General features: G+C 43.2%; 1 protein-coding gene across 1 annotated transcript in view; it reads left to right on the forward strand.

Moving 5' to 3' along the window:
• Positions 1–5,929: 5,929 nt before the first annotated feature.
• The window catches only part of PRKAA1 (protein kinase AMP-activated catalytic subunit alpha 1), a 29,929-nt gene continuing 23,423 nt past the window's right edge, over positions 5,930–12,435 (forward strand). The window contains exon 1 of the mRNA XM_074995622.1: positions 5,930–6,132. Coding sequence (XP_074851723.1) covers positions 6,003–6,132 — 130 coding nt within the window. The 5' untranslated portion in view covers positions 5,930–6,002. The remainder of the gene's footprint in view (positions 6,133–12,435) is intronic.

The raw sequence follows: 12,435 nt of genomic DNA on the forward strand, positions 1-12,435 counted from the left end.
ATAGAAGTGAAATTTGAACCAAAACTTTGACATTGCAGGACAGTGCCCTCACCCAGTCACCTTTACTTCCTTGTGCGAAAAAGTACTACATTAAAAAATAGGCACATGAGATGGAAGCTGGAAAGAGGAAAAATGATCCCACTAGTAAAATTATTCAAAGCTTACATTTAAAATGTGCACAAATCTTTTTTTTTTTAAAAAAAGGTGGGGGATGGGAGAAATGGTAAATCTTCATGAAATAAATTAGATCAGGATGGAGAGCTCTTGAGCCAGAAAGCAAACTGTCCGCTGGACCCAAGAAAAGGAAGGATGGGAGAAGGTACTGTCAAATGTTTCAATGTTCATCATTTTTCATGTGAAACAAAGGCAACTAAAGAAGATTACTATTCTACCATAGAAATAATCCAAAGTGTATAAGAAATGTAAACATGCTGAAAGTGCTGAAGATCAGTTCAGACATAGTCTATAACAGCCTCCTGTGCAACCAATAATCCTCTGAGTAACCTACTAGATGATTCACAGAAAGGTTAACAAATGCAATTTGTCTACTGTACAATATCACAGGAGAAAAATATCTTCCTGACCTCAGCTAGCAACCAGTTTATAGTCTGAACCAATGGCATTGTGATTTCTTCTTCATCCTCTATTACTACTACTTCTACTTAAGGAGCTATTGCATGTCAAAATTTAGGGATAAATATGAGAAAAAAATGCTATCTTGTTTTCCTTACATTCCTTATTTGAGTTGTGTGGTATTAATGGAGACCGGTGTAACTGGAATTGTGAATGATTGTGTAACTGGGTACAAAAATAATAACCTACAAAAAATAAAATTAGGATTTTCTAGTTACTCTCTCCAATTATTCTTTCTTCACATTAGCTTTTATTACATATTGTCTGTGCTTCATGTAAACAGATGGTGCCTTCAACAATGTCAGTTTGGCTTCAAAAAGTCAGTTCTGGGCAATTGCTTCATTAAATTCACTCCTAACTCCTGTTGCTTAAATTAAAATATATATATTACAATAAACTCCTATCCGGCAGCACTGGGACCAGGAAGTTGTTAGTCAGTCATGTATTCTGGATAACAGAGAGACATACCTACCAATGCATAACACTAAAGAAAAACAAGATTAGATATTAGAGAGAGAAACAAAAATCTGTGCACAGTACTTTATTTACCAACAACAGTAGTATTGTACACTGTAAACTTATACTGTATTTATATTTACTTTCACTATACTATACTTATGGAAAGCATAACTAAAATTTACTTATGGTTAAAATGCTGATTATTTCAGAGTTCCAGATGACACACTGCTAGGTATGGTTTACTGTAATGTGCTATGCATTTTGAGTTAAAGTTTGCTGTCAAGTTGCAAACTAGTGTAGCTCTTATTTTCAGCAGCCACTGTTTCTCTCTCTCTCTCTCTCATGGCTTCTATTAGAGTTTCTAGGAACTGGGTTTGTTCATCTAAAGAGACGTGCTGTTTTTTTTTTTGTTTTTTTTAAATAATCCCAGATTAGGCAGATTTCTAGCTTTGACCCCCTCCCCCATCCTTAATTATTTTACAAAAAGAGGGCTAAGGGCACAATCAAGACATTTTAAAGTGATGATTTTCATGTTTGAAATTTGCAGACAACCCTTGCAAATGTTTTATTTTTTGTAATTATCATAATCTTACTTTCTAATTTCTGCAGTTCAGACTGATCCAAAATGTACTGACATCAATGAGAGTCTTTTTCAATTAACTTTAACAGGCTTTGGATCCATTTTAAATTATTGTGTTTAATATTTAGATAGGAGGTGTGTAATGTAGAAAATATGCTGTAACAGATGTAGAAACAGATTCTGTTTCAAGATTAATGAGGCCTGTAGGAGAGTGCCTTTCATCTTGGAGCCGATAACTATTTCAAGAACTCTGCTAATGAAGCCAAAAAAACCTGTTCAAATCTACAAGTTCAGTAACTGAGCTACAGCTATTATAAAACATATAGGCCATGTCTGCACTACAGAGATCTTTTGAAAGAAGCTCTTCTGGAAGATCTCTTCCGAAAGAATTTCTTTCAAAAGAGTGAGTCCACACGCAAAAAAGAACATCCAGAGAGTGATCTGCTCTTTTGAAATAAAGCATCCATGCAGCCCCTGCTCTTTTGCTCCAGGAATTGAAAATGAAGACGGTTCTTTCAAAAGTGGAGCCCTGTGGAGCATCTACACTCATTTTCTTTCTAAAAAAGCAGTCAAAAGGGGTGCTGTTCCTGAAACAGGAAAGTAAGAGTGATATCAAAAGGAGCACTATATTCTTTCACTTTACTTTCAAAAGAATGCTTTTTCTGTGTAGACGCTCCATAGGCTCTTTCAAAAGAGACCCCATCTTTCAAAAATTACGTTGAAAGAACTTGCTAGTATAGACGCAGCCATAAAATACTACAAATTTAAGTGAAAGGTGGATGATTTCTCACTGGATAACATCTTGCATCACAAATTTCAGGAAAGGAAAAAGGTTAACATTTTCATAGTATTTTCTTAGAACACATTGAGCAAATATTGTGCATCCTATTCCTTTATCAATTGTAAAATATGTATGTGCATATACTGTTAGAGCTATTTACAATTTGACCTGGTTTTTCTTAAAAATGCTGTTTCATCAAAATTTAAACATTTTCCAGGTAAGTGTTGAATTTTTTGCCAATGGCTGTGTCTACACTAGCTTCCATCTTCAAAGGGAGCATGGTTAAGTAGGGTGTCGGGAAATTACTAATAAAGTGCTGCCACGCATAAGCAGCGCTTCATTAAGCTAATTCTCCCCCATGGCAACTTTGAAGTGGCAAACTCAAAATTTGAGTAAAGGCACTGGGAAGTAGTATGGGCACTTCAAAGTGCTCGTGGCTACACACATGCCGGCACATGGAAGTTTGACACTTCGAAGTTTTTTGGGAGGGGGCGGGTTGGGGGGACGACAATTAGCCTAATGAAGTGCTGCACATTCACCACAGCACTTCATTAGTAATCTCCCGTCGCCCTGATTAACATGCCCACTTCCAAGTTGGGGGCAAATGTAGACAAGCCCACTGGTTGTGTCTACACTACCTTCCTCCTGCAAAGGGAGGATGGTAAGTAGGATGTTGGAAGTTTTTTAATGAAGTGCTGCCATGCATATGCAGCACTTCATTAAGCAAATTTCCCCCATGGCAACTTCGAAGTACCAGCTCATGTCTAGCTGCGGCTCACCCGATAGTACTTCGAAGTGCCTGGGCTGAGGAGGAGAAGGTGTAAAGGAACTGTGAAGTAGCCCAGGTACTTTGAAGTACCAGCGGGAGAGCCACAGCTACACGTGAGCTGGTACTTCAAAGTTTAAAACTTCGAAGTTGCCACGGGGGGAATTTGCTTAATGAAGTGCTCCATATGCATGGCAGCAATTCATTAATAAACTCCCAACACCATACTTACCATCCTCCCTTCAAAGGAGGGACGTAGCGTAGACAATCCCCACTGACTAGCAAATTACTCTGGAAGCAAGTTCATTGAAATCAGCAAGAGCAGTAGATACTTGTCTTCAAGGGAGACTGCATGTAGGACCTGGTGGAGAGCACAAGTCTCACTTGTGTACAGCATCACATTCAAAAAAAGAGGAAGTGGTGCAGTATCTCACTTTGCTACAATGCTTCCTTCTCTTCTGCAAGCAATGCTGATCCAATTTGTCAGCTGGAGGATTGGAATGCTTATCCTTGTGGTAGGAGGAGTTAGGGGTTCTCTAAGTTAACTGACAAGGGAGTCAGACACTTCTCTTTTTTTTATTTTTGCAACAGGATCTGAATGGTGTGTGGGCATTTCCAAACCAGCTAAAAAATTCATCGAACTTCCCAAAGCATTTAAAATTATGATGAAAAAATGTTTTGGCAGGAGGGACCAAATGAAAAACTGAATTTATAGGTATTATTAAAAATGTAGTGACTTGAGTGTATTTCTGGTCATTTTATTCTGTACTTTGAACACATAAGACATTTCTCTTTGCATTAGCTAAAGTTTTTTTTTTTAATAGTTAAAAAACTATATGTAGGGATTTTAATCCCTAAACCCTGTAAATTTTTGGGGCCCATTACCTTAAGGACTTTTCTCCTTCCATAGTTCCACAGATAAATGCTGGAGGATTGGAGGCAATATATATTCAGCAGAAGTTCCCTACTTCTAGAATCATCTCCCCTCAGTTGGCCTGATAACCTGTGTTTGACTGTTAGTCCCTTCAATGGAATTAGTCCAATTGAAGTTAAACGTGTATATCTTTGTAAGATTAGCATTTTTCTCAGGTCATTCCTTTAGCAAAGCTAGAACAGGGTGAGATTTCTTATTTAAGAATGGGACTCTCCATGAATTGACTTGTAAATTTTATTTAATTTTGATGCTTAAAGGTAATGTATGGGGCCAGAGCCTGGGGAGGGTACTTCTTTTTTGTATGTAACCAGTATGTTGATTGGTTCCTGGATGTGAAAAATATGGCACAGTGTTTGTTACTAGCATCACCAGAAACTTTCAGATATTCTCCAAAAGAAGCCTCACCCCAAACACTAGAACTGGATATTTGAGGTCACTTCACTCTCTGCAGAGGCAAATTTCTTCCCTGCAAAACTGTACGACTGACCCAATAAGAGTCTATAAGAAATCTCACTTTGATGGCAATCTAATGAGACTCAGCACTGAATCAACAATAACATTTTAGTCACATCTGAAGAAAATGTCTCTCACAGCATTTTTGTAAGTACACAATCTGTTCAACATTTTCCCATGCTGCCATTACTATGGAGACTGGGAGGCCCTGAAAACTGTGAGAGCTTTTTAACTGCTTGGAGACGCTGATTTCTTGAAGGAACTGCCAGCTGGCTGAGCACATAATGCTAATTGGACTGGGCACCCATGCACTTAAAGAAGTTTCACCAAGCTTGTCATAAATCAACATCACAACTTAACACCCTGCAGTCCTCCTCCAGACCTTTCAGTGACCATCCTTTTTATAATAAGAAGTCCTGTGGTACCTTATAGACTAACAGATATTTTGGAGCATAAGCTTTCGTGGGCAAAGACCTGCTTTGTCAGATGCTTTATGGGTTTTTGCCTCCAAAGTATGTTAGTCTATAAGGTGCCACTAGACTTCCTGTTGTTTTGAAGATACAGACTAACTCAGCTACCCCTTTGATATTTGTCCCTTTTATAAGTTCTCCCCCCTTGTAAGGTGACAGGGAAAGGTTACTGTCTGAGACCAGGGTGACCATCTGCCCCATACTGGGGATGCCAAAAAGGCATCCTGACACTTTTTAAAAGGGATGAATTGTCTCGTACTTAGGTCCTTAGGGACAGGGGTGGGAATGCCCAAGACAGCAGCTTCCCCAGGACTCCATGGCCATGAACACCCACGACTGCCGCTTCCCTGGGGCTTGGTACAGCTGGGAGGAGCCTCACCTACCCCATTTCTCCTTGTTCCCTATTTGGGCCAAGCAGATGTAGTCACCCTATCTGAGACGGACACCCTTTTCTCTCTCTTTTCCATGCCCAAGTCCCTGACGTCCACCCAAACGTCCTCCAGAATGGCCGCCTCCAACCCTATGGCAGGGGGCTGACTGGCTCTTGGTTCTGGAAAACAGCTTAGCCCCACTACCCCTCCTCGCATGCTGCCCTCCGTGGCTCGCCGTGCCTTGTCCCAGCATCTCCCCAAGCATAGACTCCCCTCTACCCTGGCTCCTTACATCGCCCAGCATCCCACCCAGCCCTGGACACATGAAGAACTAGGACCAGTAGCCCAGGAACCCGCCACGTGCACCTCCCTCGCCCCCACCAGGGACCTAGTTAGATGATTCCAGAACCACCCCAGAAAGACAAAGTGGTTTGCCCCCGCGGAAGGAGATAAGTGACTGGTACGGGAACGGAGCCACTTCCGGGTTTCGGTGCGAGGAGGGCGCGGTACGTTTGCTCCTCCCCTCGAGCCGCGCGCTCTCTCGGGGCTAGGGCAATGCGCAGACTCGGCTCCTGGCTCAAGATGGCGGCGGCGGATAAACAGAAACATGAGCACGGGCGGGTGAAGATCGGGCACTACATCCTCGGGGACACGTTAGGCGTTGGGACTTTCGGCAAAGTCAAGGGTGAGAGTCGCAGGTTCCCCCACCGGGACTGGTGCCCCTCCTCTCGGGGACGGAGTGGGCAGGCGGCGGGACCTGGGATCGCTCGCCCCTCCCCCCGGCCTGAGGGAGCGGGGTCCTTGTCTTCCCCCTGCTTCAGCCGGGGAAAGGGCGCCAGGGGTCGGTCCTTCGTCCCGGCCAGGGGGCATTGCCCTGCCCGTGGCCGCCGCAGTCACCTTGTGGGCTGGCGCCGCTCCCTCCGGTCTCAGTCCGCCTGGCAACGGGCGCCGGGTGCCCTGCCAGAGGGCGCCGGGCCCAGCGGTAGTGCCTGAGGCGTGCGCGGCGAGCGCCCGGCGGCTGTGCGGGCTGGGCTCGTAGGGCGCAGCTCGGCCCCTTGCAGCGGCACCGGTCCTTGTTAGGCTGCGCCGGAGGCCCCGCCCTGCGGCCACCGCCCGGAGCCCTGACACATGCCGTTCTCCTGTCCGCCGCGCAGCCAAGCCTGTACGTTGTGCCCCGAAATCGGGGCCGTGCATGACCCGTGCGCGCCCCTTGGTGAACCCCCCGCGGTCGGACAGCCTTCTTCCCGCTCTTGGCTCGGCCACGGGTTCACATAGGGCCGTGGTTTAGGTAAATCATCGGGGTTGATAGGGCGACTCCCGCATTTTAACCGCGTACGGAACCTTAAAGCAGAAGCCAGTGCGCTGAGGTGGTGGAGCGACACCGAGCAAAGACAGTTACCCTGGAGTTCCTAGCTGTGGGTGCAAGGGCAAGTAGCTGAACAAGCGTGATATTTCCTTGGGACCTCTGGAGAAGGTGTCCCCTGTGAGACTGTTTGCAGAGAGGTGTCTGTGTGAGTGAATCTGTTTTAGCAAAGGCAGCAAGGAGTCCCTGGGATTTTAGAGTAATAGATCTCTTAGAGTGTTAAGGCATAATTTTTTGTGAGATACAGCTCACTTCCTTGGAAGCTGAAGAGAAAACAGAAAAGGAAAGAATACAAAGGTGGGAGTATGACATCCATGCTAATAAAATAAGAGTAGATGTTGATCTTTTCCAAAAGAGATGAAAAAGTGGGAGAACCTATGGAAAAATACCTATTATAATGCAAGTACTACTACTCCAAGTTTTGCATATGAATTCCAGCTCAGTTTCTCTTTGTAGTCTATCAAAACAAAAAGCAGTCAAGTAGCACTTTAAAGACTAGCAAAATGATTTATTAGGTGAGGTTTCATGGGACAGACCTGCTTCTTCAGACTATAGCCATACCAGAACAGACTCAATATTTAAGGCACAGAGAACCATAAAACAGTAATCAAGGAGGACAAATCAGGAAAAAAAAAAAGATCAAGGTGAGCCAATCAGAGAGTGGAGGAGGAAGGCCAAGAATTAGATTAAGCCAAGTATGCAGATGAGCCCATATAATGACTCAAAGTTCACATCCTGGTTCAAACCAAGTGTTAATGTGCCGAATTTGAATATAAAAGCCAGCTGTGAACCAGATGCTTTTATATTCAAATTTGGCACATTAACACTTGGTTTGAAGCAGGATGTGAACTTTGAGTCACTGCAGGAGCTCATCTGCATACTTGGCTTAATCTTGTTGCCAGCTCTGCCCACATATCTACACCAGCAACACCATTATAGGACCTAACCAGATCAGCCACGCCATCGTGGGTTCATTCAGCTGCACATCTACCAATATAACTTATGCCATCGTGTGCCAGCAATGCCCCTCTGCTATATACATCGCACAAACTGGACAGTCTCTACGTAAAAGAATAAACGCACACAAATCAGATATCAGAAATGGCAATATACAAAAACTCATAGGAGAGCACTTCAATCTCCCAGGCCACACAGTAGCAGACTTAAAAGTAGCTATCCTACAGCAACGAAATTTCAGGACCAGACTCCAAAGAGAAATTTCTGAGCTACAATTCATCTGCAAATTCGATGCCCTCAGCTCTGGCTTAAACAAAGACTGTTAATGGCTGGCTAAATACAGAAGCAGCTTCCCCTCCCTTGGTGTTCACACCTCCAGATCACCTGCTGGTAGTAAGCCTCACCCTTGCTGACTGAGCTAACCATGTTATCCCCACCCTTGCTCTGGCTTATTTATACCTGGCCCTGCAGATTTCCAAGACCAGCATCTGATGAAGTGAGTCTGTGCTCACGAAAACTCATGCTCAAAACTTTTTTGTTAGTCTATAAGGTGCCACAGGACCCTTCGTTGCTGTTACAGATCCAGACTAACACGGCTACCCCTCTGATACTAGTCTGAAGAAGTGGGTCTGTCCCATGAAAGCTCACCTAATAAATTATTTTGCTAGTTTTTAAAGTTCTACTTGACTGCTTTTTGTTTTGATAGTGTATAGACTAGCATGGCTCCCTCTCTGTTACTATTCTTTGTAGTTTGTTTTTTTTTTTGCCTGAAAATGTGAAATTGGTGTTTCAGTTAGACTTCAGTTGAACATTTAGGTTCCAGATTAAATAATGCAATTAAAGCATAGAAATAGTGAAATCAGTGCAATCTTTTTGGAGATAGTGGTGTGCAAATGACTTACTGCATTTGCAGGAAACTTCAACTGAATTTGCTGATTTTTGATAATAGCTGGGATCTGCCATCTTGAAGCAAGAAATAACCATTGTTGAGTGAAGGAATAGCTTTCTTCCATTTTAAAAACATTATGTAAGATAATTTTGTGCTGAAAATCATCATCATCTTCAATTAACCATGACTGTAACCACACCATGTTTAGAATGTTCTGCTTTTGTGCAATAAGTCAATTTAACATTAATTTAGTCTTTATACTTAATTTTGTGAGATTGCTACCAAAGTACTTAAAATGAAACTTTTTGAAAATTATAAAGTGGTACATTAACAGTGATTCTTAGCAGCTTTGCAATGTGGGATATTCCCCCACTTACAGATGATGGAAAAAGTATAGCAAAGTTTTAAGGTAGCCTACCTCAGTATATGGCCTTGGGGAGGTATACAAAGCAAATTAATCTCAATAGTAGTGAGAGTGTGGCAGCATAGGCTAGCAATCAAATTAGTTTCTCGTGGGTTTTTACATTGACAGCTATCCTGCGCCTAAGGTTGTGCTGGCACTTCTTCACTACTGTTCCCTGCGCTGCTAGATTAAAATGAGTTTGCATATGCCTGTCTGTGCTAGTCATACCTTCTTTTGCTATGTAGATGTATCCTTAATCATATAGACGATATTGGAACTCTGAGACTAGAACATCCTACATTGAAAGTATTGATGTTAGTGGCTTCAGTTTCTTAAAATAGGGGAGAGTTCTGTTCCTGCACAGTAAACCCCTGAGTTACATGGGGATTGCATTCCTGCACACCCACATAACTCAAATTTTCATGCAACCTCAAGGTGAAGTGGGAATCAGGCTGCAGCCTGGTTCCCATTTTCCTGCTGCTTGTGGGACCCAGTCAACTGACCAGCTGGGACCCGGTCAGTTTCCCAGTCCTGCAAGCTGCAGCCCTTCTCCTCCCCCTTGCATAAAAGGGCAGCAACCTTGGTCAGTTTCTGGCTTCAGCCATTGGAGGGAAACCAGGGGCAGTCCACTACCCTCCACTCCTTGGAAGCAGAGGGGAGCCAGGCTACTGCCTAATTACCAATTCCCTATCACTCTGGGGACCGAGAAACCCCTCCTGTCAAGGGCAGCACCCAAGAGTCAGGCTGCTGCCCTGACAGGAGCAGCTTCCTCGTTCCTGTCAGGGATGGGAGCCTGACTTTCGGCTGCTGCCCCTGACAGGAGCAGGAGTCATGTTAATCTGAGATGCATGCAACCAAGTTCCGTGTATCTCGATTATTTACTGTATTGTAGATATGTAAATTAATCCTAAACCCCTCACAGTAGAGTTTGACAAGGTGATAGCTTCCCTTATCATAGTGTGAAGATGGGACTAAACTGGCAAATGTCTGATTCTGGACTCAAAGGAATGGAATGTTTTATTTAGTATTGTACCAGGCCCAACTAGTTTGTTTTTTATGTTCTAATGATGGTCAGCCTTTCAGGAAGGGGGAGATTCTTGAATAAGATTCTCTGTTCATGAGCATATAATTTTGCTTGCATAAAAGTTTTGAAAAGTATTAACCAGCATGATAAACCCTATTTCAATATTGGAATAAAATAGGACAAGCTGTCTTTTCTTTTTTTTTAATGTCATCTGGGTTTGCCACATTAGGGGTGACCTAAGGCTGATTTAAGTACAGCTTGCTTTTGTCTGCACAGGGTGTTAAGTCATGTCTAATATGTTAGTCTGTTTTCCAACATGCCATAGTCCTGTGGCAAGAGTGAGGGTGTGGAGCTTGTTGCTGTGCTTGCCACTGAAATCTGTTGAGGGGAGTATGCTGTTGGGACATCCAAAGGAAAATCCAGCACCTTTCAGTCCATCACACCATGTTCCATTAGATTCATTCCTTATGCTGTCTGCTCCTTCTCCCCCAGAAGCAGCATGAGGATTTTGGTCTGTGTAATCCTAGCAGCCCTAGAAGTTGGGGTATCTGAACTCATGAAAGGGATAGAACTTTCTTTGCCTGTGACTATTTTAGGCTTGTGGAAGTGGTGTTCTGTAAAGCTCCTATAAAGCACAACAGAGCTGAACCCTAACCAGAATATGCATCTTCTACAAAATGGTGATGGGGTGGAAAAAACAGAATTAAACTAAAATCCATAAAAATGATTGAAGACAAGAAAATAATCTGCAGTAACTAAGCCATTCTGATCCATAAGGTTACCAAAAATATACGTGCGTTGTTGTAAAAAGAAAATGAATAAATGAATGGTTGCTCCTTTGAAGTCTCAGTGATGGACATAAACATCTGTACAGCGTAAAGTGCTTAGAATAGCTGATATCTTCTAAGTTAGATAACAAATGTTAAGCATGTAGAAGGAATCAGAATTTTGAGTCTAGGCAAGTAAAATATTATGAACCTAATTCCTCTTTATTTCTCCTCAAGGAAATTGTATGTTTAGCATGACTCAGCTTCTTAATTTCAGCCATGTGAATAGTATCAGTAGTCGTGTTAGTCTGTATCTTCGAGAACAACAAGAAGTCCTGTGGCACCTTATAGACTAACATGTTTTAGAGCATAAGCTTTCGTGGGCAAAGACCCAGTTTCAGATGCATGAGTGGGAGGGGAGGGTGATTTCAGAGGGGTATTTAAAAAATGGGGTCCCAGAAAAAGGGAGGGCCAAAGCTGGCAAGGTGGAAATAGCCCATTATCAATAATAGGTATCAAAAGAGGAAAAAACATGTCAGATCGGACAGGGGGATATGAGCCATTGTCAGAGTCTAATGGGGAGATCTTGCCACCTGGGCAGAGAAGCTGTCTTTGTAAGCTGCGAGCCACTCCCAATCTCTGTTTAATCCTTGGTTAATGAAGTCAAATTTCAAATAAATTGCAGCTCAGAGATTTCTCTCCATTTGATTTTTTGAAATTTCTTTGTTTCAGGACTGCCACCCTTAAATCTGCTACTGAGTGTCCAGGGAGATTGAAGTGTTTCCCCACAGGCTTCTGTACATTACCGTTCCTGATGTCTGATTTATGTCCATTTATTCTTTTATGTAGAGACTGTCCAGTTTGACCGATGTAAATTGCAGTGGGGCATTGCTGGCACATGATGGCATGTATTATATTAGTAGATGTGCAGGTAAAGAAGCCCCTGATAGTATGGTTGATGTTAGGTCCTGTGATGTCATCACTGGTGTAGATATGTGAGAAGAGTTGGCAGCGAGGACTGTTGCAGGGGCCAGTTCTGGGCCTAGAGCCACTGGTTTTGTGGTTTGTAGTGGCTGGTGAGGATTTGTTTAAGGTTGACAGCTGTCTGTAGGCAAGGTCAGGCCTGCCTCCCAAGGGCTGTGAGAGTGCAAGATCATTGTTCAGGATGGGTTGCAGATCACTGGTGATGCATTGGAGAGGCCTTAAGTGGGGGCTATATGTGATGGTCAGTGGTGTTTTCCTTGCAAGGCCTGTCTTGTAGCAGGTGACTTCTGGGTACCCATCTGGCTCTGTCAATGTTTCCTCACTTCCTTAGGTGGGTATCGTAGTTTGAGGAAAGCTTTGGTAAAGGTCTTGCAGATGTTTGTCTCTGTCTGATGGATCAGAGCAAATACAGTTGTACCTTAGTGCCTGGCTGTAAACAGTGGATCCTGTAGTATGCCCTGGATGGAAGCTGGAGGTGTGTAGATAAGCATAGTGGTCCGTGGGTTTTTGGTATAGGGTGGTATTTATGTGACTGTCACTTATCTGCACGGTAGTGTCCAGGAAGTGAATCTCTTGTGTGGACTGGTCCGGGCTAAGGTTG

Source organism: Carettochelys insculpta, chromosome 5 (genome assembly GCF_033958435.1).
Source record: "Carettochelys insculpta isolate YL-2023 chromosome 5, ASM3395843v1, whole genome shotgun sequence".
Taxonomy (NCBI): domain Eukaryota; kingdom Metazoa; phylum Chordata; order Testudines; family Carettochelyidae; genus Carettochelys; species Carettochelys insculpta.